At 39.2% G+C, this 25,415-nt stretch overlaps 3 protein-coding genes across 5 annotated transcripts; 1 reads left to right on the top strand and 2 right to left on the bottom strand.

Annotated features, from left to right (window-relative positions):
• Positions 1 to 15: 15 nt before the first annotated feature.
• Positions 16 to 6,420, top strand: si:ch211-63p21.8 (kelch-like protein 33). Its single transcript, XM_026943188.3, has 4 exons — positions 16 to 1,140; positions 3,019 to 3,967; positions 4,617 to 4,787; positions 5,189 to 6,420. Exons 1-4 carry the CDS (start codon positions 387 to 389, stop codon positions 5,709 to 5,711), a joined length of 2,397 nt encoding a protein of 798 aa, XP_026798989.3. The 5' UTR covers positions 16 to 386; the 3' UTR covers positions 5,712 to 6,420.
• Positions 6,421 to 7,528: 1,108 nt separating this feature from the next.
• On the bottom strand, positions 7,529 to 12,818 carry LOC113544382 (kelch-like protein 33). Its single transcript, XM_026943190.3, has 4 exons — positions 11,677 to 12,818; positions 8,947 to 9,886; positions 8,685 to 8,855; positions 7,529 to 8,343 (listed from the first exon to the last, which is right to left on the bottom strand). The coding sequence occupies exons 1-4, from the start codon at positions 12,479 to 12,481 to the stop codon at positions 7,824 to 7,826; spliced, it is 2,436 nt and encodes an 811-aa protein (XP_026798991.3). The 5' UTR covers positions 12,482 to 12,818; the 3' UTR covers positions 7,529 to 7,823.
• A 3,312-nt stretch (positions 12,819 to 16,130) lies between these two features.
• Positions 16,131 to 24,642, bottom strand: si:ch211-63p21.1 (uncharacterized). 3 transcript variants are annotated; one of them, XM_026942870.3, is made up of 6 exons: positions 24,385 to 24,639; positions 23,778 to 23,878; positions 21,392 to 21,469; positions 21,230 to 21,300; positions 18,702 to 18,873; positions 16,131 to 17,357 (listed from the first exon to the last, which is right to left on the bottom strand). In XM_026942870.3, exons 3-6 carry the CDS (start codon positions 21,422 to 21,424, stop codon positions 17,139 to 17,141), a joined length of 495 nt encoding a protein of 164 aa, XP_026798671.1. In that variant the 5' UTR covers positions 21,425 to 21,469; positions 23,778 to 23,878; positions 24,385 to 24,639; the 3' UTR covers positions 16,131 to 17,138. The 3 variants fall into 3 exon arrangements, with proteins under 3 accessions (XP_026798671.1, XP_026798670.1, XP_034157271.1); XM_026942869.3 differs by having other exon boundaries at positions 23,786 to 23,878; positions 24,385 to 24,638; XM_034301380.2 differs by lacking the exon at positions 21,392 to 21,469 and having other exon boundaries at positions 23,786 to 23,878; positions 24,385 to 24,642.
• Between the last annotated feature and the right edge of the window lie 773 nt (positions 24,643 to 25,415).

Genomic DNA, 25,415 nt, shown 5'->3' with positions numbered 1-25,415 from the left:
AAACAGCAACACGTCCTCCATAGACCCTGATAGTAAACATGTCAGCATACATATTTTTTGCTGCTGTTATTAAGACACAAGGGAGAGACATTTTTGTGATTGTGAGTCATTGTTTAATATTACTGAAGAATGTTCTAATCTTGCTTGAGACTGTTCTTGGTAGTGGACTCAGACTTTTGGCCTCTACTGTCTCCCACTTGCCAAAACTGCAAAGGCTCAGCAAGGTCTAAGGACATTCGATCTGCTGAAGCAGAATCTAAAATTAGAATGTTGTTTACTTCAAGAATTAATCATGGTGGCATGTGGGCACTGTATTCACAGATTGAGGAAAACTAACAATACAGACTGGTGTTTGCTCACCGTCGTGCAGCAATTCATCAGCAAGCATGGAGTTCACAAGACGCTACCTGCCTATGGAATGGGAGGAGCGGTGGAGAAGAGAGAAAGAGCGAAGGAAAAAGGTGATGGAGGAAGGAGGGGAAGAGTTCGAAAGGGAGAGGAGGAGGTTAACATGGATTCGGGCCTACAATGACAGCAGAATGGGGATGAAGGAAAAGGAGGACATAAAGAACGAGAGAACAATTCAGGAGATGATGGAGTGGAATGACAAACAAGAGACGCAGAAGTACACTAAAGATACTTACCCAAGTGAGATCTTCCAAGCAATGGAGGAGCTGAGGTGTTGCTCTGTCCTTACTGACCTGACCCTGAGTGTTGAGCATGGACTTACTGTCCGTGCTCACTCTTTGGTCCTGGCTGCTGTAAGCTCCCTCATCCAGCAGATGCTCCAGCAGCGGAATGAAAAAAACGAGAAGGAGATATTTTTACGTGTTGGTCCAGAAGTATCTGATTTGGGTGTATCTGCAGTGTTGGAGTTTGCCTACTCTGGAAGCATAACTGGTCTGAACAGCAAATCTTTAGCTCAGATTCAGGCTGCTGCTCTCTATCTTGGAGTTCCCAGGGTTCTGGAGATCTGTAAAGAAGAAGAGGAGAGGCAGAGAAAGAAAGATGCAGAGAAGAATATGAGGAACAGCACTGGCGAAGAGCACAGAAAGGTCAATCTTCAGGCCATCAGGCAGCTGTGGGAAGAGAGAGTGGGCTGTGATGTGGAGCTGGAGGCTGAAGGAAGAATATTTCACGGTAAAGATATGCCACGGTATTAACCACAGTCTAGAGATTTGTTTAAGTTATGTTCATTAGAGGTGTTGAATCAGGTACATCAAGGACATATAAGTACAGGAAAAATGGTAGTTGAATAGAACAAGGGCTAAAGGCATACCTCAGGAATTGTACGTAGTCCACGTTAAGTGTGAAGAACAAAAAAAATCTGTTTATTAGATCACTAACACACATAGAACTCCTCTTAAATGTGTTCATTGAACTGAAGACTTCTGGGTTTGAGATCAACAGATGAAAACATGTGATAGATCAGAATTTCAGCTTTCATTTCTAATATTCTAATATTTACATCTAGATGTGTTATACAACTTAAGCACCTTCTGTGGCAGACCAGCCAATTTTTAGGTGAGCAAAAGTAAATTAAAGTAAATAAGACGTAATATTTGGTTGCATGTCTTTTGCACGCAGTAACTGCATCAGGCCAGCGACCCACTGACATCACCAGACTGTTGCATTCTTCTTTTGTGATGCTTTTCATTTCTCGAGTGATCAAAAATATTGGAACATGTGACTGACAGGTGTGCCCTGTTTAACACATTTGGATGTAAATATCAGGAAATTAAAGCTGAAATTCGGATCTATTCGGTCTCATATTCATCTTTTGATCTCAAACCCAAATGTCTTCAGTGTATAGCAAAAACAAAGAAATGGCCTTGCTCTTCCAATATCTTTGGAGGTGACTATACATCATCTAGAAAACTGATTTGTGGAATTCAGTTCATTACCAAAAATGAATTGGCAATGAAAAATAAAAAAAAAAAAGTGAAAGATGTGATTGCATGATTGCAAACAGCCAAATTAGTTCTCGAATTAGAGACATGAGTCAAATTTTTATCTTAGCTAATGAAAGATTTCATGTTATTAACATGATTTTGTCTGCAGCTGAGTTCAGTTCAGTTTATTACTCTATTGTATCCACCTAGTGGAATAACAGAAATTAGCTCTTTTTTCAATATTTAAGTTCAGTTATGGTCCACAAGAACCTTTATCGGGGCAGACCACAAGACATATGTTTGATACCCCTGACATACACTTTTAAAAATGGTTTTAGAACCCTTGCTTCCCTTGTTGAAACCTGAAAATCAGTGGGATCTGAAAATCAGTGGGATCTGAAGATCAGTGGGATCTGAAGATCATTGGGATTGTTGGGGATGGTGCCACTTGGGGGCTGTGGAGATGGCTTGGAGATCTCATATGGGGAGCTATACTGTGATGGCTTGGGACTGCGATTGCTGTGGTGGCTTTGGGGCCGCGGTTGCCACGAGCAGCTTTGTACTCAGGACTCCATCAGTGGACAGTGGATAGGTTTAACAAACCGGACTTCTTGTGAAAACTGTGATGAATTTCCTGGTTACACAATTGCACTATTTGTCTATGTAGTACACAGTTATAGAAGGGATTTATTTATAATTGCACTATCCATTAGCACCCAGATGAGGATGGGCTCCCTTTTGAGTCTGGTTCCTCTCAAGGTTTCTTCCTTATGTCATCTCAGGGAGTTTTTCCTTGCCACCATCACCTGTGGCTTGCTCATTAATGATAAATTCACATATTTACAATTTATTCTGGTTTAACTTAATTTGAATGGATTTATTTCTGTAAAGCCGCTTTGTGACAATTATTAAAAGTGCTATACAAATAAAATTGAATTGTTTGGTTTGTCCCTCTGGGGGAACACTTGAAAGATATAACAGAATGTTTTGCTATCAGACTAGGTTCCAAGTATAACCCAACTAGGAAGCCATAATTTTTCAAAAAAAAAAAAAAAAGACTTGAAGTGTAGCATACAGGATATTGCTATTACAATGACTTCTATTTATTTTTTCTGTCCATTTCCAGCACACAGGGTCATCCTGAGTGCCAGCAGTGACTACTTCCGTGCAATGTTCAGCAGTGGTATGAAGGAAACCCACCAGACCTCAGTGTCCCTGCTATTGATGGGGGCACCTGAACTAGAAGCCCTTCTTCACTGCTGCTACAGCGGAGATCTGTTTCTTGATTGGGGCTGCATTTTCGAGCTCACCTCCACTGCTCTTCAGTTCCAATTCCAACCGGCTCTCTCGCTCTGCCTCAACTACCTTGAACAGCAAATGGATGCCCACAGCTGTCTGGATGTGGCTGCCTTCGCTGAGGCTTATATGCTTAGCGACTTGCATGAAACAGCTGAAGACTTCGTCCTCATGCACTTCCAGGAAGTTATGGCTACTCCAAAGTTCCTGGAGCTGCCAGCTGAGAAGCTGGTGGACCTTCTGAGACGTGATGGTTTGTGCGTTCCATCCGAGCTGGCCGTCTTCCGAGCGGTGGTGGCATGGATCGAGGCAGATCCAGCCCAAAGGTTATCTCAAGCCCAGGTAGTAATGACAGGAGTGCGTTTTCCACTCATGACCTTCCGCGAGTTTCGTGAAGTCCGAGCTGTTAACCTGCAGATGGAGTGTAGTGGTGATGATGATGTATATCTATACCGCACAGCACTAAAAGAATTTGGATTCGGAGACTCCAGTCCCGTAGTTCAGCATCGCATACGTTACCCCAGAGATGTCCTTGTCGTTGTCGGAGGAGATCAGCTAAATCCAGATGAAGGTCAGCGGCTTCCAAGCAAGCAGCTGTGGTTTGCTAACTCCCTGCGTAGCGGTACAGGATTGGTCAAGGATATGGAGTGGAGGATTTTGGGTGAAATGCCAGAGCAAGCCAGGTTCAGGCATGGAATCAGTATACTCAACAGAAAACTCTATGTGGCAGGAGGCTGCTATTACTATTCCAAGGCAGACACAATGAAATCTGCATACAGGTATGATATCGTTAAAAAATTATTATTATAATGTAAACTTTTGTTTCTTATCATGACTTCCAAAACTTTGAGACTTACAAAAAAACATCAAAACATGTTGTGGTTTCACACATTTTTTCACAAATAGTGCATGTATTTTTTCCACATAATTAACAACAATTAATTTTTATAATATATATTATATATATTAACAATATATTAATTTTTCACATGTAGTTTCCTTTTTCAGATGTAATTTTCTTACGAGTCATTCTTTTGTCACATGCAGTTTTCTCACATGATTCATTTATTTTCACATATTTTTCATATGTATGGCATTTGGTTCAATTTTTCAGATGTGATTTCTTTCACATGATTCATTTACTGTACTTTCATGTTTTATTCCAGCATGATTTATTTATTTTCACATGTGATTTTTCGTTAACTTTAGAATTCATGGTCATTTTTTTTAATGTAATCACATTAAATCATGATTTTGGTCAAATAATGATAATGGTCAGTCACATATTATTCACATAATCACAAACTGATGATCACGTGATTTTTCTGTAAGGGTTAATAATGCACTCTTCTGTTTTATATTTGTTTCTATTCCGTCCTAATCTCTTTTTCTTTTGCATTATGCACACACATACACACACTGGCACAGGTATGACCCTTTAAACAACTCATGGGAAAGACTGTCAGATATGCAGGAGCACAGGAGTAACTTTACCATGGTGGTGAGGGGGGACAGTCTGTACGCTATTGGAGGAGACAGGGACATCAGCACTAATTTGGACAGTGTGGAAAAATACTCAGTGGAAACAGACACATGGAGGTAAGAGACTATAAGAAGCGTTGCTTAGCATATATGAGTGCTCGAGTTCCACTATTAAACGTAATAAATCATCATGGCAACCGAATGACAGCAAGAGAAATGTGTTATGTTACAAAAGTATAGGTGTTGTATCAGAATATGCACTATGTCCTGTCATAACGTATTTGTATCTCCTACATATATGTAAAACCACAGATGTTTAAAATACGCTTACATTGAATGAATAGTGAGTCTGCAGCCGACACTAGTGGCTACAGTATAAGCAGGTTAAATTTAGGAATCAAGACTTATTCTTAAACTCTGAAAAGTGCAACAATGATTTCAACAGATGATAGTGTAGGTAAGATATTGCTGAGTTTTTTTTATAGCGAACAACAAATAGCTTCTCTGTTTCATTTTAGCTTCACACATTCGCTGGACCAGCCACTGAGTGGCCATGCAGCTGTTGTCTGGGGAGGAGAGATTTTTATCTCAGGAGGTTTTAATTTAAAGTACCAGTGCCTGGTGTCTACATTTCTCTACCATCCGGAACAAGGTACGACTTATCTGGCAGACATGGCTCACGATCGAGCTCAGCACTGCATGGAAAGCTTGGCCAGGCGCTTCTACGTAGCTGGAGGAGTGTGCAACCTGCGAGAGTTCTACACTGATGAGTTATCCTGTGAAAGCTATGACCCTATAAGTGATACATGGACTGCATTCACGCCTCTTCCTCTCTGCCATGTTGGAGCTGCTTCAGCTGTCCTGGAGGGGAAGTTGTATGTGCTGGGTGGTTATTCTCAAGAAGATTACAGTGAGGCTAGATTAGTGCATCGCTATGACCCTGGAACTCAGAGATGGGAGAATATGGGCAAGATGGCCGGCCCTGTCACAGACATTCGGGCTTGTTTACTCCACTTACCTGCTCATCTGAGAAGGTCATAGGAACAGAAAGATCTGTAAAAGCCATAATCTGTGCCACTGATTTTAAAGCAAGACAATTTTAACATTTACGGTGAGTTACAGAAGATATATTTTCTTTTTGTCAGAAATTATATAATAGAATTATATAATAGAACCGCTGCCCAAGCTCATGGAGCCTCCTGATGGAAAGTGTGTCATATCACAGAGACTGAAATGACCTAAAGATATATAATGTAAATATAATTTTAAAAAATATTTCATTAAATGCACTGAAGCAAGCATATGACTCTTAATGTTGGAAATATTTTGGTCTAGTTTCACTTTTAAAATGTAAAGTAGTCATTTTGAGAGGTTTGAGGTTTGAACATAAAACCAAGTGGAATTGGAAAAAAGCGCATCATATGACACACATTTCATATTATTGATAATAAAAACTGTGTTGCAGCTCAATACATCAAATTATATTTGACGTCAAATAGTGTAGACTCAGTGAAGAATGAATGTTTCCATATATCAGTGATGTTGCATTGTAAAGTTTATTTTTATTTATTTAATTCATTAAAATCCAGTATGATGATGCATGTTTACTACATTAAATGTTTTGAACATAAGACAGTACAGTAGAACTGCTGTAAAATAGCCTGATATAACTGTTCTGCAAATGTGTTATATGAAGTCAATGAATTATTTAATGACTTAAAATGCAAATAAATTCAATATTTTAAAACTCTTTTGGTAAGTTTTGGCCATGCTTATTAAACCTTTCTCCTGATTCCTAATGTTCAGAAGCTGCAGACTAACAGAAGATGGACAGTAAATACAAACTAAGCCCTGTTTTTCCTGCTTTAACACACCTGATCTAAAATTTATGGATAGCATAACAACTTTTGGTGTAGAAACAAATGGTATTATTCTTCGATTATATTGCTATTTTTAATTTTTATATTTCTATTACAGTATACTACAGAGGTACTTAATTTTTTACTTTGACCATCCCAATACTCATTACCAAAAGCTCATAACCAATAAGATCATTGGTAGTCACTGACTCATTCAGTCCTGTACACCATATGTTTTCCTAGATTTCTGGCCCTTCAATAACTTTGAACTCATATACATTATAATTTACAGATGAATAAGCAAAAGATAGTCATGACATCACTGTCATTATTGAGAAAAATGCAACAAACATTTTCTGATGTGGTTAAAAAGAAGTTTTCAGAAATAGTAATGGGAATAATAAGACTTGGTTTCACAGGTGATGGCACAGCAGTAGTGTTGTTGCCTCACAGATCCAGGGTTTCTGGTTCGATCTTGAACTCGGGTGACTGTTTGTGTGGAGTTTCGCATGTTCTCCCTGTGTTCCTGGGCTTTGCTCTGGGTTCTCTGGTTTCCTCTCACTGTTCAAAAACATGGCTGGCTATAATAAATTGTGAATGAGTGTCCCATCCAGAATGTATTTCCACCTCACACCCAGTGTCCCCAAGATAACCCTAACCAGAATTAAGCATTTACTGAAGATGAATGAAAAAAATGAATCAAGGTTTACTGGTTATCCATGTGAAGACGCTCAACCAAGACTTAGGTGATATATTGAGGCTCTGCTAATACATTCAGCTTCAGTCTGTAAGGCTAAACCGTGTCCAGTGGCCTACGCTGAACACTGTGTACTCTCTGAGTGCACTCTCTGTACACGGGGTGCCAACATCCCACACCAGTCCACAGTATGTGACAAGTAGCTTAGTCACAAGACCATATTTGTGTAAATGCACCACAATGAGTCACCCTACTTCTTCACAACCTGTAACATGTGCAGTTAGAGGGCCATAAGAGACACGTCCTTATATATAACTTTATTGTGAAAAGAAAATGAAAGCAGACTAAAGCCCTATTATAAAAAAATGAAATATTTTGGAGTTTTTAACATGCTGAATTATTAGATGTTGTGTTCACGGGGATTTCACAAACATGGTAATACACCAGAAAACATTACATTAAAGAAATTATATTCCAGTGTGTGTTTGGAGATTATTATCTAAAACCTTATATGACGGTTTACAATTAGCTTTATTTCTAATAAAGTTTTCTAATATAAAACGCAGGAAGTTATAGAGCTGGATAAAGCAAAAGTCTTCACTGTCTAAGGTGATGAGGTAAAGCCAGTACACAAGCAGCTATATATGTGTTAGAACCAGGGGTTCCACACAAGTTCTCCCAATGTTGCATTGCAGGATCAAACCTATGGACCACTTTTGTGTCGCTATAGTCTTCATGGCAATAGCCACCAATGATATAAATCTTTCCTTCCAACACTGCAGATGCTGCACTGACATGAGGCAAAGACATGGGCATAATGGCACACCAGTAACCATTAACTGGATCAAAGAACTCGCAGGCTAGCTGGTCAAATAACTGTCCACCCACACCTGAGACTCCACCAGCTACATATAGGCAGTCTTTCAAGGTCTCCATGCAGTGCTGGGCCCGGCTCTGGGACATATCTACAAGGTATGTGGTGCCTTTCTCTGGGTGGTAGAACATCATGGATGCCAGGCACTGGTATCTGCTGTCAAAGCCTCCTGAGATGAAAATCTCTCCATTCCATACACTGGCAGCATGACTACTTAAGGGTTGGTCCAGAGGGTGAACAAAGCTGGAGAAAGTAACAAAAGAAACTTGAGGTAACTTGAAAGTAACATTTAGCTGTAGATGTGCTACATACGCTTCAAATAAAAACAATATTTGAACTTATAGAAGGTTCTATCTGTTTTGGTCAGTGTTCAAAAATTTTATTTTCTAATTTTCTCTGAATTTGAATCATCTAAATTTCAAGTATCCTTAAAGTGTCAAACTGTACATTTCAGTACTTTAGAGTTTTGCTGGAGTGCCAAAAAATTGGATATCCCATATCGCAAAGAGTTCTTCACCCAGATAAAACCTCATAATACTAAGGCCACAAATTGAGTCCAATGTTTCAGTGTTCATCATGCTTACCTCCAACAATCTGTAAAAGGACAGTAGACCTCCACACTTCCTATGTTGACCTCTGAATTTTTGTCTCCACCTATGGCAAACATTTTTCCATCCAAAACCACAAGAGCAAAGTTGTCCCTTCTCTCATTCATATCAGCCAACCTTTGCCAGCTGTTTTGGATTGGATCATAGCTGTAGATGGGAGGAAATCTTAAAAAACACTTAAAACACAAAAAAAACTTAAAAATCTACCTGCAATTTGAGTATAGTCTTGGTACTTTACCTGTAGGTGCATTTCATAGTGTCATCCTTTCCGTAATAATGTCGGCCACCAACTACATATAGTTTCCCGCTTATTACTGTAACACTGTGGCAGAATCTTGGTTTCTCTGGTAAGTCTCCCAGTTTTCTCCATTCGACTCTTTTCATTAGGCCAACATGGTTACGGAAGGAGTTGCTGAACCATATTTCCCTACAGGGTATGCGTTTCTCAAGGTTTTCGGTGATCCTTTCACCACCAACAAGGACCAAAGTTTCTTTAGGGAGGTAGGTCCTAAAGTCTGAATGGGAATTAAAGGTACTGGTACAGAACTCTTCAAACAGGGACTCATAAAGGTCCCTGTCACTGACTTGTGGCCATGACATTATAACCTTCACTTCTCTGAATTCCGTAAAGGTCATGAGAGGAAATAGGACAGTTCTCATTAGATCCCTGGCTTCTTTCACCCTAGTCCATGGATCGGCCTCAATCCAAGATACGACTGCTCTGAACACAGACAGCTCTGATGTTACACAGAGGTAATTGCTACGCAGATATGTCTTCAGCTTCTCCACTGGCAGGTCCTGAAATTTCAGAGTGGCTGCTACGTCCTCAAAATGCCTAAGCGTAAAATCTTCTGCCATTTCTTGCAAGTCATTCATTTCATAAGCCTCGGCAAACGCAGCTACATCCAGACATCTGTGAGCATCCATTTCCTGATGCATAAAGTTGAGGCAGAGCGAGAGAGCCGGTTGGAATTGGAACTGAAGAGCAGTGGAGGTGAGCTCGAAAATGCAGCCCCAATCAAGAAACAGATCTCCGCTGTAGCAGCAGTGAAGAAGGGCTTCTAGTTCAGGTGCCCCCATCAATAGCAGGGACACTGAGGTCTGGTGGGTTTCCTTCATACCACTGCTGAACATTGCACGGAAGTAGTCACTGCTGGCACTCAGGATGACCCTGTGTGCTGGAAATGACCAAAAAAAAAGACAAACAACAAAAAGCTGATTGGTCTTGATTGGTTTCTCAAAAAAGTTCACATGTAGAATTTTCACTTTACTATAAGGTCCACAAATAAGCATCTATTATTATATGTACTAATGCTTTCATAATGATTTCACATCAGGAAATCATGAAGCATATGCATTAACATTCTCTTAGTCAAATATAAATAATCAAAGGTGGAAAAAGTACATACTTGAGTAGTAGTACTGTAGTAATAATCCAATTAAATTGTCTACAATTGAACAACAAATTCAAAAGATGATCTGTACCTGAGGAACGCATTTTTAAACAATTGTGTAAACTAGCCAAGTGCGCTACGCTGAAGTGAACACCACCTCTATTATCAGCAGTATATAAGGAAAAGTAACATTAGCTGGCTAGCTAACTTAGCCAAATGCTGTTGGGCTTTCAGTAGCTTGCTAGGTTGGTTAGCTAGCTAACTAGCTAGCTCAAGCATGTTAATTCATGTTTCTAACTACATAGTTATCAATCTAGCAAACACATTATGCTTACTCATTACCTATAGGCTGTAGCAGTACATAAATATATTTAACGCGACATCCAGTTGCTACCGAATTTAGAAGTGACATCATAAGTTTAAGATTGAGATTTCAAACTTTAAAACCTCAAAAGATCTGGCTATCTAGTCTAGCTCATTTAGCTAGCTAATGGCTGACGTGTACATGTTTACATGTTTTGATGCCAAGCTGTTAAATACTGATATCTCCATGGGTTTTGGCTCGCAATAATTTGCAGACCATTACTATGCTTTTCCTTTGTAGCATTTAAAGCTGAAGATATCTGATAAATTTGGCCAGGGAGGCTCATCAGTCTTCACTGTCTCAGACATTGCTGCTCCTGATTAAAGCATTTGGCATCAAATTTCAGCAGGCCATTTCTTTATTTTGATCCTGAAATTGAATTATTTAAAATTTGCACATATTGTCTTTTAATTGATTTATAATTAAATGCACTATTTCTTACAGTGATCAAAAATAAATGTAGTGAAGTTGAGTGTTTTATTAAAAACAGCTCAAGTAAAAGTGCTATGATTTAATGTACTCAAAAAGTACCATTAGAAAGTAAAAAAATGCCTTTAGTACTGTAACGAGAGTACATTACTTTCTAATCTGTAAATAGCCATTAATAATGGTTACATTATTAAGGATGTGTTAAGAATAATTGTCGATTACACAAATTATAGCCTGTATAAGTTCCCGCTTTTGTCTTTCAGCACCTCAAATTCTAAATTATCCCTAGTACAGGATATATTGTAAATGTAAATTACGTTTAAATATTGTTTAAAATCTCACCTGTGGTATGAACCACAAGCTTATAATGCAGCAGTTCTCACTATGTGCTTGAACTGATACTTCCTGCAAGACCCTCATGCATTTTTATAACATCATATCAATAAAGTGGGCTGGTTTGAGTTTGTTTGGTATAGTTCACAAATTGCTGATCTCTAAGGACATCCAGCTAGCACCTTGTTGATGAGAATGGTTCAAGCTGACAGGAAGGCTATTGTAACTCAAATAACCACACTTTACAACCATGGTGAGCAGAAAAGCATCTCAGAAAGCACATCACATCAAACATTGAGATGGTTGGACCATGGTCTTTATCCAATCTTCAGTTGTCCAATTTCAGAGCATATACTGTATATAATATGCTTATTTGTGGACGTTATAGTAATTTTCCTTGCTATAGACCATAAAACTCCAAATAAAACTATTTTTCATGTCTCCATACCACTAAATATTCTTCCTTCAGCCACCACCTCCACATCACAGCCCACTCTCTCTTCCCACACCTGCCTGATCGACTGCAAGCTGACCTTCTTCTGTTCTTCAGCAGAGATTCTACTATTTTTCTCCTCCATCTTCTTCTCACCATCTTTCTTTCTCTGTCTTTCCTCTTCTTCTTTGCAGATCTTCAAAACCCTGGGAACTCCCAGATAGAGAGCAGCAGCCTGAACCTGAGCTAAAGATCCGCTGTTCAAATCAGAGATGGTTCCAGTGTAGGCAAACTCCAACACTGCAGATACGCCCAAATCAGATACTTCTGGACCAACACGTAAAAATATCTCTCTCTTGTTCTTTTCATTCACTTGCTGGAGCATCTTCTGGATGAGGGAGCTCACGGCAGCCAGGACTAAAGAGTGAGCATGGAAATTAACCTCACTTTGTGTTCTTATGGTGAGATCAGTGAGGAAATACAATCGTTTCATTTCTTCCAAAGCTTGGAAAATGCTGTTTGGGTAGGCTGGGTGGTAATATAGCTTTTCTGGATATTCTTCATATTCCTCACTGGTTTCACTGTTAGTGGCATCATTATCATTATCATTATCATTATCAAAGGATGTCTTCTTAAACTGTTGCTTCTTGTTGTTGTTGGCATCGTCATCATCATCATCATCATCATCATCATCATCACCAGTACGAAAAAGCCCATTATGACTGTTTTCCATTTGCTGCTCACTTCCCTGTAATAGCTTCATATATCTTGCCTTCTTGTTGTCTTCTTCAGAGTTTTTGTCTTCCTCTGTGTAATTCATGTCTCTTCAGCTGCTTTCGTGTTGTTTGCTTCTGTCTCCTTTTCCTTCCTTGTCTTCTCTCTCTGCTTTCAAGGATGCTGGCAAGTCACGTAAAGGACAAACCCGAGCCACAGCCATGACTAGCCTTCACCTCTTTTTGGAACTCACTTTCTCCTCATTCTGTATTCCTCCAGTAAAAAACTCTTCCAGTATAACAAGTAGCTGTCAAGTACTTGGTAAAAAAATGAACCCACTCCAGGCAGTATGTTCACAGTGTTTCTCTTCTGCCTACGTTTCTAATACTACACATGTCTGTGTGACTGGAGCTCTTTTAAAGCCCTTCACACACCAAGCAGAACGCTATTTTTACCTTATCTCAGAGGAGTCTTTGAATTATGGCCAGCTTCTGAGCGACATTCTAAAGTCATCGGATGCGTTTTACTTTTTCAATTGTGCTGATCAACACAATATCGAACATTATGGTGATTTATGCTTAAACTGAGCCCTGATCACTATATTAGCCCCACTTTCCTCATGAGTAGCGCTCCATTGATTACTAATACTATTCAGTGTTGCTAATTCTTTAGCAGTTCCATAGCCTCCAGTCGAAACTTACTTTGAGGATGAACTTTGAAACTGGTTGCAGATCAGTGCAAATGTTGTTTACTGTAACAGTAACTGTCTTCTCATCCTGATGCTGGCTGCATAAGAACGTTTGGACACATGGCTGAGGGAACATGTGACAGTCTGAGGGATTAAATCAGAGGCATAAGATTCTTAGGCAGTTGGAATCAAGTTGCTCCTCCACAGACAGAGAATGATATCTGGGTCAAGCCATAGGAGACAAGGTAGCAACAAGCCTTTAGTAAATAAACAGCCAGTAGTCTTTCTTGCTCGATATCTGTATTAAGTACCAACTATTCTGGTTTCAAGGTTAATCATGGCACTGCTTTGTAAAGAATAATTACAATAATTTATTAAAGAACTCAGACAGAGATAAACTTTAAGAGGAACTTGGAAATTAATGTCCTTATAAGAATGCAGTCAAATCCAGACTTGCTACCAAACACCAAAATGAATATCTAATGAATAACCTATGCATTAAGTGATAGTCTTTGAAATTTGAACACACTGTGTAATCACTTCTTTCTGCAAAAACACTGGGTTCAAAATTACCCAAACCCCACAATTAATATTTCGTGAAGCCCAGCACTGAACTTCTCCCTGGAATGACTAACAAAGGTTTTGAATCACTGCTAAATTTCAAAAACTGTCTTTTTTTTTTAAGTTTAGACCACAGATTTAATTCATAGGCTTCAATTCCAGAATTAAATCTGTTTTTTTAATTCTAAATAAATATTAAATTTGTTTTTTTTTTGCAATCATTTCTGTTTGATTTGGATGTACACTATATGGCCAAAAGTTTGTGGACACCTGACCATCACATTCATATGAACTTTTTGAAATTTCCATGTCAGATTTAGTCCCCCTTTGCCGTTGTAATAACCTCCACTCTTCTGGGAAGGCTTTCCACTAGATTTTGGAGCGTGGCTGTGGGGATTTGTGTTCATTCAGCCACAAGAGCATTAGTGAGGTCAGGCTCTGATGTCAGGCGAGGAGGCCTGGGGTGCAGTCAGTGTTCCAATTCATCCCAAAGGTGTTCAGTGGGGTCGAGGTCAGGGCTTTGTGCAGGCCACTCGAGTTCCTCCACACAAACCTTGGCAAGCCATGTCTTCACGGAGCTCGGTTTGTTCAAAGGGGCATTGTCATGCTAGAACATATTTGGGCCTTTTAGTTCCAGTGAAGGTAAACTTGTAATGCTACAGCATACAGAAACATTCTATAAAATTGTGTGCTTCCAACTTTGTGGCAATGGTTTGGGGAAGACCCACATATAGGTGTGATAGTCAGACAAACTTTTGGCCATATAGTGTATGTTTGGGGTCTTGTAAAATAATATTATTAATCCTAAAAAGATCCAGATAGGCCAAATCCTAACCTCCTGGCAGAGGCAACCATAGGTACTCTATAAAATGCTGAGTTATTTACAAAATCTCTTGGGTAAATACAATCACTTGGGTCCTTTTGATGAGTTATTTCATATTAGATAGTTAACACAACATAACAATAGGGTTGCTATTAGAACCCAGCATTTGTATTAATTCTTCTGCGGTTTCACAGCTGCAACATCACTGGATAAAACACAAAGCTGCTGAGAATTCTCAACGGACAAGCGAAAGGCAAAGTGAACAGCTGAGAGAAAATCAGTAAGTACCTTATTTCTCACTTTATCCACTGTTTTCAGATTTAATATGCTGCATAACTTGATCCTTATGAAAATAGTGTATTGGGTAAGCTTGGCTGACTAAATCAGCTAACTAATGGTAGCCTTTTTTCAGTTAGGATTGTTACTGTATTGTTTTCGGACTCCATATAGCAATGAGTATCGATTTTATAATTTATTGTTAGGTTTGTTGATGGTGGATTTATGTCCCAGGGAACCCTCATGTCTGTGTTATCTTCTGGCTCTCTCTTTTGGTTATTCTGTCATCCCTAGTCTTGTCGGAGTCCCTGCTTGCACAATGCACACAACTGACAATGTCTTTAACCGTTACAGGACAAGAGCATACCTAATATTCTGTTCTCTGTCCCCCCCATTTCTCTCCCTCTCTCTTTCTTTCTCTCTCTGGCTCTCTCTGTCGTTCTACACATGCTTCTCCCAAGTAACTGCTAAGAAATATCCTACGTCTGGCTAGCTTGTAAGCTGTAACTGCTGTTTTACGGAGTGAAAATCAGTAGTGGCTTCCAGACTTCACACACCAAAACTGATTTATTTTGCAATACAAATTGTTATCTTGATTCAGTATTTCACCAATATCACAGATGTTTATGGATTAAACTGGCTAAACTTAGAGAATACACCCAAATATGTCATCACTAGCTAGCTATCATTAAAAAGTATCAACAAACAAATGCAGTTAGGGAATTTTACAGGGTAGCCAAACAAAGCTAGTTACCAAACAATAGAAAACGAAAGTAGATAGAAAGGTAGTGTACAAGGTAGAAGGTAATCTACTATTGAAACCTTTTCAGATATTTGTATTGCATTAATATAACAGTTTTCATGGGAATTGTCACGTTTCATATTGGTTATTCTCATAAACCTCTCAACCTAAGTAGATATGTTTTAGGCATACTCTGTAACACGATCCAGCAATCCTCAAAAAGATGAGCAATCATTTATCAGCAGATGGTTATTATGGAAATTAGCTGCATGAATGAGAACACGGTACTCCATATAGAGCATTTTCATCGGCTGATAGGGCTGGCATTCTACTTCAAGCTTAAGAGTGTGTGCGTCAACACATTTCCATCTCATCCAGACTTTGTCCTGGGTCATGATGACTACGTCACAGCATTGTTAGATAAGTGGCACTTAGACATTTGCTAGGCGATAAACGCATCTCTTCACATGCTATAGTCCTTGAAACACACACGAAACAACTTTTCAACTTGAATCATGTTCTCAACGCTGCATGTATAGACTTATATTCAACAAAGACCTTAAAAATAAAAAAGTAACCATATAAAATTAGTAGTTTTTGCTACTTTTAAATTAATGTGAATACTTTGAGTGCTGAGATCTTTTCATGTAACACAAAAAGCCACCTGCTTTCAAACCAAATTTTTATTTATGTTCAAATGGACCCAAAATTTTCACAAACATACACCTCATTTTCATTTTAAAGCTTAAGAGGAAAAGCATGAGACCGTGACACAGACAGAAACGTCATGGAGCTTGTGGAGCTGTAAAAGCACAAACTTAATAGCATTAAACATAATACTGAACAGGAATGCCTGAGCAATCGCATCAGGGCTGTTATTAAGATGCATTTAAAAAAAAAACAGTACAGAGGAAAAGAAAATGACATTAAATGTACTTCTCACTTAAACATAACTAGCACTTAAATCTTTAATGCTAACATTGATGTGAAACTTAATCGAAATAAGTAATAAGCTCTGCCACTTATCACAGATTTGATGCATCCGTTGAGGTTTGCTTAATATTACTTCAGCCATGCATTCACAAAATGAAAATTAAAAAAAAAAAAAGTGTATTTTCTATCATAAACATACCCTAAAAGACTTGTCTGTACATTGCATAGTAATTCGTTTCCGTGTTCAATCTTTCCATGCACGCATCATGTTACTGTGATGCTTTGGCTCTCAAACACTCGAGCATCTATACGTACACATATACACAGACACGCACTGGTGGCGTAGGAAATAACATCTGAGCTCAAAACAATCATGGTGACACTTAATAACAAGCCGTAATAAATAGCAAATTAATGATCTAATTAAGATTTTTGCTTTTTTTTTAAATAACCATTAATAAATGCAATACGATGGATTATTGTGGGTGATTACACACTGACACTTCAGTCAAGATAACAGAAAGGAATAAGGAGTGAATTACAGCATTCTGACAAAAAAAATGTATTATGTAATGTATTTTAAACTCTTACGTAAGGGTTCAAATAATTAATGCAACTAATATCCTCTAGCTAACATGTATCAGACGTTACACTTTCGTTTCAAGGCCAATTTTTGTGCTTCTCATAGTATACGTATCAACAAAAAAACTGATTCCTTGAGGTATCTGTTGCAGAGGGGGTCAGGTATTAGTAAGCGGGAAGAGGAATGAAAAGAACACAATTATGATGGAAATGAAGAGGGGGAGAAGAATGAGGAAGAAGAAAAGAGGTAAAGAGAGAGAGAAAGGCCATATGTTCGTCGACCATTTTCCTTTTTCGGGGTGGTTGTCTGAAGCAGCCGGGGTATCTGCTGGATTACAGTGACAAATCACCAGCGGCCTGACCTGAGAAACACTTTCCTGTAGGACAGAGTAGAAAAGAACATGAAGGAAGAAAAATATACAGCTTATGTTGTAAGCTATTGTCATGTAGGGCTGCATCAACCAATCAACCAAATCAATCAAACTTTTTATAATAAAAATACCTGGAAGAAAATTTCATTATTAATTAGCTGGTGTATGTTATGACGCATGCTGTGGCATGCACTGTGTCATTTCACTTCAATGATTTGAATCAATTAGCTTGAAAATGTAAAACTATGTTTTTGACTGAGTAACGTTAATAAACACTGTATCATTTAATTTGTTAACGTGTAAAATATGCTGAATATTTTAAATATATGTTGTGTCAAGTCATCAAGTTGCATCAAAGGTGCTGGGAGTCGATCCCAAAACGAGTCGATTCCTGATTCCAGACACTGAAAATTAAGAGTCGATTCGGAGTCGACTTGGGAGTCGATTGCACCAGAAAATGATTCGTCTCGCACAAACAGAATAAATTCAGCTTCCGAGTGTTTCAGTTAGTGAGACAGTCAGTGGATATTGGGTTTTATTTTGAATTTAACTTGTCAGAATTGAACAAATCAGAGCCTGAATCGCAACGATTGAGGTCCATTTCTAACACATACCATATACCAGATGAAATTATAGTTGCAAAATATGTACCACATCAATAAAGAAAATGTGGTCACCATAAAGCACTTCATACTATTCTCATCTATTGTAAATAAATTTCTGTAGCACTTTCTATGAAGCCTGTGCTCATAATGAATTATAGCCCCATTTATAATTATTTATAAAGAATTTTTTACTGTTCTATAAATACATTTATAAAGACACATCAAGACCTATACTTCATTATAATAACAGTTATAGTTACATTTATATTATTGTCATAATTACTCATAAGTGATGCGCTTGCTTTTTCAATGCTCATGCTAGTAATGCATTATACACCAATTTATAAGTATTAATTAGTAAGTCTTATGGTTTATTTATAAAGATGCAGCATCATAAATAAATTCATGGAACCATAGGACTGACTAATTAATACTTATAAATCGCATTGAAAAAGCAAGTGCATTACTTATAAGTAATTATGACAATAATATAATTATTATTGTTATTATAATGAAGTATAGGTCTTGATGTGTCTTTATAAATGTATTTATAGAACAGTAATACTTGCTTATAAATAATTATAAATGGGGCTATCATTCATTATTTAATATGAATATTGTTCTCAAAATAATCATTAGTTCTGCCCTAATTATATTCAGTTTGAATATAGAGTTTTATGCAACACAAGTCTAATGTTGCATATAAATAATAATAATAGTAATAATAATAATAATAATAATAAACCTCTAGTATGGTTCTACTGGGTGAGCGATGGGGACTCAATCTCAGACTCCAGCGGTGGTTCCTGTGGCTCTGTCCCCCATCATCCTCGCTCTCTGTGGTGTCTTGCCGGGTTACTCGCTGACGCCTTCGTTTCCGAGAGCTGATTCGCTGGAGAGAGCCCACGACCTGTAGTCTGGCCCAATAGGAACATAATAAACCAACAACAAGTGGTTTATGCTATGTTCAACATCAGTGGTGCATTCAGTCGTGTTGATATTTAATACTGGTTCTGCAAACTATTCAGTACTGTTAACTTTGTGAAATGGAAATCATAAATGACATATTATATAAGGAATTAAACACAATGGGATGTGCTGTTATAGTAAAATAATCAATGAGCCGGCCATGACAGGAAGCAGAGTTGATTATTTTCCAATTCTTATAGCAGAGAAATTTGCCAATGATCACAAATTTTCATTTATCAAAAAATTACGTCATACATTTTAACCGTTTATTACATTTACGGTTAACTGAGCTCTTGTTATCACTTATAATATATGTTTAGCAGTTTCTTTTTGTCTTACTTGAAGTTAATAAGACAAAAAAAAAAAAATTTCTCTATCCTGAAGACTTTCCTGTGGCGGAAAACGTACTGTTCCCAACGCTGACACGTTGGCGCTGAATGCTAAAATGCTAACATTAGTCACGGAGACACACAGAGCTCCGATGCTACCTGCTGTTACAAACAAAATACCTGGGTAACATTATGTCACTCAGGATAAGTAAAATATAATGATCATTAATCATAATAACCTGTCTGTATTTGTGTTTCAGTGCTATGACTTTTAAGTGCTCGAATGATCGAGTAAGCAAAAGCTAAATGCTAACATGCTAACATCAACCAGCCTTTATACAGAACTTTGCAGCTTGCTGCTTTAACAAGCAGAGTACTTCAGTAGCATGATAAGCGTGTAAGGTCACTCGGGGTAAATGAAATATAATTGTCATTAATCACCAAAAACAATAAATCAGCACCTATTGAGGAGAGATGCTAATCTAAGAGCTAAGTTAGAGGCTAAGAAAAAGACAGGTGAATAAAAAAAAAATCCAGTTAGTTAGATGGAGGAGGCTTCTAGCTTATTCAACAAATTCTCTATATAAATTTTCTGTGCGCTGGGTAAAATATACAATAATTACAGATTTAAATAAATGTATATATTAATTATAATTAATTAATTAAAAGTTGCTTGTTGTTTAGACAGAGCTCCACAGTTCCTTATTATTCTGCAATGCGTAATGATCATAATACTCATCCTTATGATAGTTAAAATTGCTAACTCTAGCTGAACTATAGAGTACGTCTCAATCAGCTCCTTAGTTCAGGAGTCAGGGCACTGATCAGGGAGTCGGCCATTTTAAGGGCTGTCTCAATCACAAAATTCTTCCAGAGCACTGGAACATTCGCTCCCTAAAAAAATCCCACAATGCACCAGGGAGCATCGATGCTTACTATATTCTCTTACTGGAAATGACATCATATATTCTGAAGCCTCTCAGCTTGTAAAAAAAATGGTGGATGAACTCACAGCCAACTTCGTCTACCAATGTAAGTAGCTTGTTATCGTTGTTGTAGCTCTCAAATGATTACTTATGTTAGCGATTTTTAGCTTTATTTGACGTTCTACGTACATATATGGTGCGTAGTTTTCAGGGTTTAATGATTTTTTAAAAATCTACTAGCTAGGCTATGATCCTGCTTGAAGTACCATGACAGAAATGTGTGTGATTAAGCTAACAAATGTATATGATATATAATGTCAGAAAGATATCGGTCCTGCCTGTTGTTGATGAATGCCAGTGGTGATGTTTTACAACGCGAGTACGTAGTCACGTTGCCGGAAATTGAGTCATCAGTGTCCCAATGTGTAGCGAGCCAGGGTCCTTACCAGCGCCCAAACTCGTGAACACGATCTACTGATACACGACCTAGGGAGCTAGGGAGCTGACTGAGACGCACTCATACTATACCGGCCACCATAGGTCCTGGGGGCGGAGCTATGTGAACACGGGCAGGAATTGGGGCGGGCTCAATGAATAAAAACATAATAATTCAAATGTTGAACCCACCCTCTTAACCATCAGAGAATTCATTTTGGGAGAAAAAAAAGACAAATCTTACCTAGTGTACCTTTAACAGCACGTATAGGTAACAAGGCCAATTATGTTTGTTCATACGAGTATGCTTTTCACTGTTTTTCAATCTTGGGCTTTAAAAAACTGCATGGATTATGTTTAATGATTTAAAATTACATGATGAGAACTATGAAATGACTAACAAGCTTCTACTTATCTTTGCTTTAATAATCAAATGATTTAAAAAAAAAAAAAGTGCCAGCAGATAGCTATTCAAGTTATAAAAGCTTGAAAGCCTGATATCATTTATGGTTAGTGTGGGAGAAAATAACTACCTGCAGTAGAGACTTTTTAATAACTTTGGTATTCTGAGTCCATGGAGGGCATATTTGATGACTAGAGTGTGAGTCATTTACCTGGTGTCTGCATCCTCTACGTCTGCATCTGCATCGCTCTCTCGCTGAGGATCGGACTGGACGCACTCCTCCTGCAACATGAGTCATAGGCATGAGCAAACACATCACTTCTACAACTCCACTCAAAATATCACTCTTTCTCACAAACACACACCTACCTACCTCAGTGCCATAGCCCTCTGAGTATCTGGCCATTATTGCCCTGTTTTTCCCACATTCGTTACACTTCAGGCTGCTTTCCTAGAACAGCGAGACAAAGCAGTTGTGAAGCCATTTACTGTATGCTCCTTAAACACTGTCTTAATTATTGTCTAGAAAAAGTCCACCCTGAGACACATCAAATATGTTCATACTGAAATATTTGTGATGTGTGTAGCAATTCTTGTACTAATTTGTTGGTTGATGCTATATTTTCATTGTTCCCATGAGAAGTTATGTGACACTATGACATCACTGGGGGAAATTTCTAGCTCAGTTACAATGGCATTTCATTTCATAAGACCAGCAACCATCTCGTCTCAGCCTGTTAGCAATCTATGGAACGGCACTGACTGCAGTATTAGCATCAAAAGTGAAGCTTTAGAGCCCGATCTGTTGAGCAGAGTGTACAGGTGAGGAGATGAGAGAGCTGGACAGACTAAAGGACTAAAGCACTGCTGCATTAATCTCTTTAGGTAGAGATGAAGTGAGGGTTAAATCCCCCTGAAGCCACTATCAGCAGGTAGTCAAATGTGGCATGGTGGGTAACGTAGGAACCATCAACCAAAGTGAGAATAGACCCATGTAATAAACATAATTAATTATAAACCACAATTAATTATAAATATCAATGAGTCAGGGTATAGGTTATGACCCATACCAATAGTGACCCAAATAAAATCAATATTGACGCAGTAAACCCTTCCAGTAATGCTGGATTCAGGTCAGATGGGAATAACCTCCACAGTTTACAATTTAAGCGTGGTGATTCCGAGTGGGAAATTTGGGAAGAGTGAAATTTCTCTGACAGCCCCAAATTGTTCTTAGGGAACCATCTAGAAGGGAAGCCATTTTACAAAGCTATCAACATTCAATCAGAGGGTTAATGTACCACTGACGCACTCTGCCCTCCCTCATCTTATGCCCCCTCAACCCACACCCCCTCATCCCATGCCTCATTATCCCACACCTTTCACTCCACACCCCTTCAAGCCATGTCCTTTTGTCCCACACCTCCTCATTCTGTGTTCATCTTCCCTTGTCCCTTCATCCCATTCCCCTTCTTTCCATGTACCCTTATCCTACTCCCCCTCATCCAACGTCCCCTCATCCCAGATCCCCCTCATCCAACATCTCCTCATCCCAAATCCCTTCATCCAACGTCCCCACATCCCAGGTCCCCTCATCCCAGATCCCCTCATCCCAGATCCCCTCGTCCAACATCCCCTCATCCCAGGTCCCACTATCCTAAGTTACATCATTCCATGCCCCCTATTCTATCACCTCATTCCACACCTCCCCATCCAACGTTACCTCATCCCACACCCCCTTATCCCATGTACCATCATCCCACACCCCCTCATCCAACATCACATAATCCCACGCCCCCTCATCCTCATTCCACCCCAACTCGTCCCACACCACCTCATATTATGTTCCCTCATCCCATGTCCCCACACCCCACATCTTGTTATTCCATTTCTGCTAATTCTACCTCCCATCATTCCATGCCACATCATTCTACACCACCCATTCCACAGCATCTCATTCTTGTTGCCTTTTTTAATGACCCAAGGGCCTTCAACCTACATCCTCTCATCCCACACTCTCTCACTCTTTCCACGCCCCCACATCTCTTCCACACCGCATCCCTCCATTCCATACCGTCTCATTCTTGTCGCCTCATTCTATGACCGATTATTCCATGGCTCCTCAACCCACGTCAGCTCATCCCATGTCCCCTCATTGCATACCCCCTCATCCCACATCACCCCTTCCTACACCCACACATTCCACGCCCCTTCATCCCTCCTCCTCATCCCACATCACCCCTTCCTACACCCACACATTCCACGCCCCTTCATCCCTCCCCCTCATCCCACATCACCCCTTCCTACACCCACACATTCCATGCCCCTTCATCCCTCCCCCTCATCCCACATCACCCCTTCCTACACCCACACATTCCACGCCCCTTCATCCCTCCCCCTCATCCCACATCACCCCTTCCTACACCCACACATTCCATGCCCCTTCATCCCACCCCCCAACCCATAGCCCTCGTCTCACACCCCCTCATCCCACATCACCCCTTCCTACACCCACACATTCCATGCCCCTTCATCCCATCTACCCATTCCAAACCACATCATTCCACACTCTCTCACTCTCAGCTTATCGTTCTATAACCCTGACCCCTGACTAATTTCTGACTGCAGTTAGAGGATCTAGAGGCCATCGCTAGTGGAAAATGACAATCATACATTCACTCTCATTCAAATGCTCACTCACACACACACACACACACACACACACACTCCACCCCAGACACACAACCACAAACACACACCTCTGTACCTCACAGTCATGGTCCGAGTTGTCAGAGAACTGGCCACTGGAGTCTCTTCGCCTTGTCACCTCCATTTCTGTCTTCGTCGCTCTAACATAGACCTAAATATGATGCAGCCACATTAAAAGGGTTATTAATAATAATAATAATAATAATAATAATAATAATACTGTTATTACTGTTTAAAGGGTTCTTATAACATATTTCAGCATGTCATGGCTATCTGGAGAAACAACTTTTTGTTTGAGAGTAAATAAACCCAGACATGTTTACTTTTTCAGTGATGATTTCAGCAGCTGGGCTGCCTTCCAAACCGCATACTACCGCACTAAGTAGTATGTATGTATAGTACGCCAGAGCTGGTGGCGTCTGTACTATTTAGTAAGGTAGTATGCGGTTTGATACGTAGCCCTGGTCATTACGTAATCCAGCCCCTTCGAATACAGACTCATTCTAGCGGCGGATACAGCCTTCAAACTAAACAGTACAGTAATTATAGATAAACTAAACGAGCTAAGCTTACACAAAGAGGAAAGATATAGCAAGAAATTGCTCGTCAATCCTCCGCTGTTTATGTCAACTTAACCGTTAGCCTGTTTGCTCATACCTTAGCTTGGTTTATTGTGAAGACAGCATCACTTTAGCGCAAAATATCCCTTCAAGTGAAGTCAGTTCGGGTCAAAAATAAATCAACAAACAAATCACGACGGATCTTCTGCCCTTGGCGTGAAAACGGAAGCTCGCGATACTCCTAAAAGGTTTGACATTGTAGTCGGTGACAGCGTTAGAGAGCCAGAGAGCACGTCGAGAACGCGCGTGCCATAAATAAAATTCCCAAAACAGGGAACGTAATCGCGCACGGCTGTGTGGGCGGAGACAGAATGCGGACACGCTGAGCAGCCAATCGGCATCGACTTAGCGCGGGGACGCGCAACGCACACGCGCAGATAAAGCCTAAAGAAGCCCGGCACGCTCGTGCACTAGTCAGAAGGACAGTTGTGTAGTATTGTGTATCTGTATCTGTGTAGTTAGTATTGTGTGTCTGTATCTGTGTAGTTAGTATTGTGTATCTGTAGCTGTGTAGTTAATATTGTGTATCTGTGTAGTTATTATTGTGTATCTGTATTTGTGTAGTTAATATTGTGTATCTATAGCTGTGTAGTTAGCATTGTGTATCTGTACCTGTGTATTTAATATTGTGTATCTGTAGCTGTGTATTTAGTATTGTGTATCTTTTTCTGTGTAGTTAGTATTGTGTATCTGTAGCTGTGTATTTAGTATTGTGTATCTTTTTCTGTGTAGTTAGTATTGTGTATCTGTGTAGTTATTATTGTGTATCTGTGTAGTTAGTATTGTGTATCTGTAGCTGTGTATTTAATATTGTGTATCTCTAACCGTGTAGTTAGTATTGTGTATCTGTAGCTGTGTAGTTAGTATTGTGTATCTGTGTAGTTAGTATTGTGTATCTGTAGCTGTGTATTTAGTATTGTGTATCTTTATCTGTGTAGTTAGTATTGTGTATCTGTAGCTGTGTAGTTAATATTGTGTATCTATAGCTGTGTAGTTAGTATTGTGTATCTGTACCTGTGTATTTAATATTGTGTATCTGTATCTGTGTAGTTAGTATTGTGTATCTGT

The sequence above is a fragment of the Pangasianodon hypophthalmus genome, chromosome 28 (assembly GCF_027358585.1).
Source record: "Pangasianodon hypophthalmus isolate fPanHyp1 chromosome 28, fPanHyp1.pri, whole genome shotgun sequence".
NCBI classification, from domain to species: Eukaryota; Metazoa; Chordata; class Actinopteri; order Siluriformes; family Pangasiidae; genus Pangasianodon; species Pangasianodon hypophthalmus.
The sequence above is the reverse complement of the archived record's forward strand: the minus strand, read 5'-3'. Positions and strand labels throughout refer to the sequence as shown.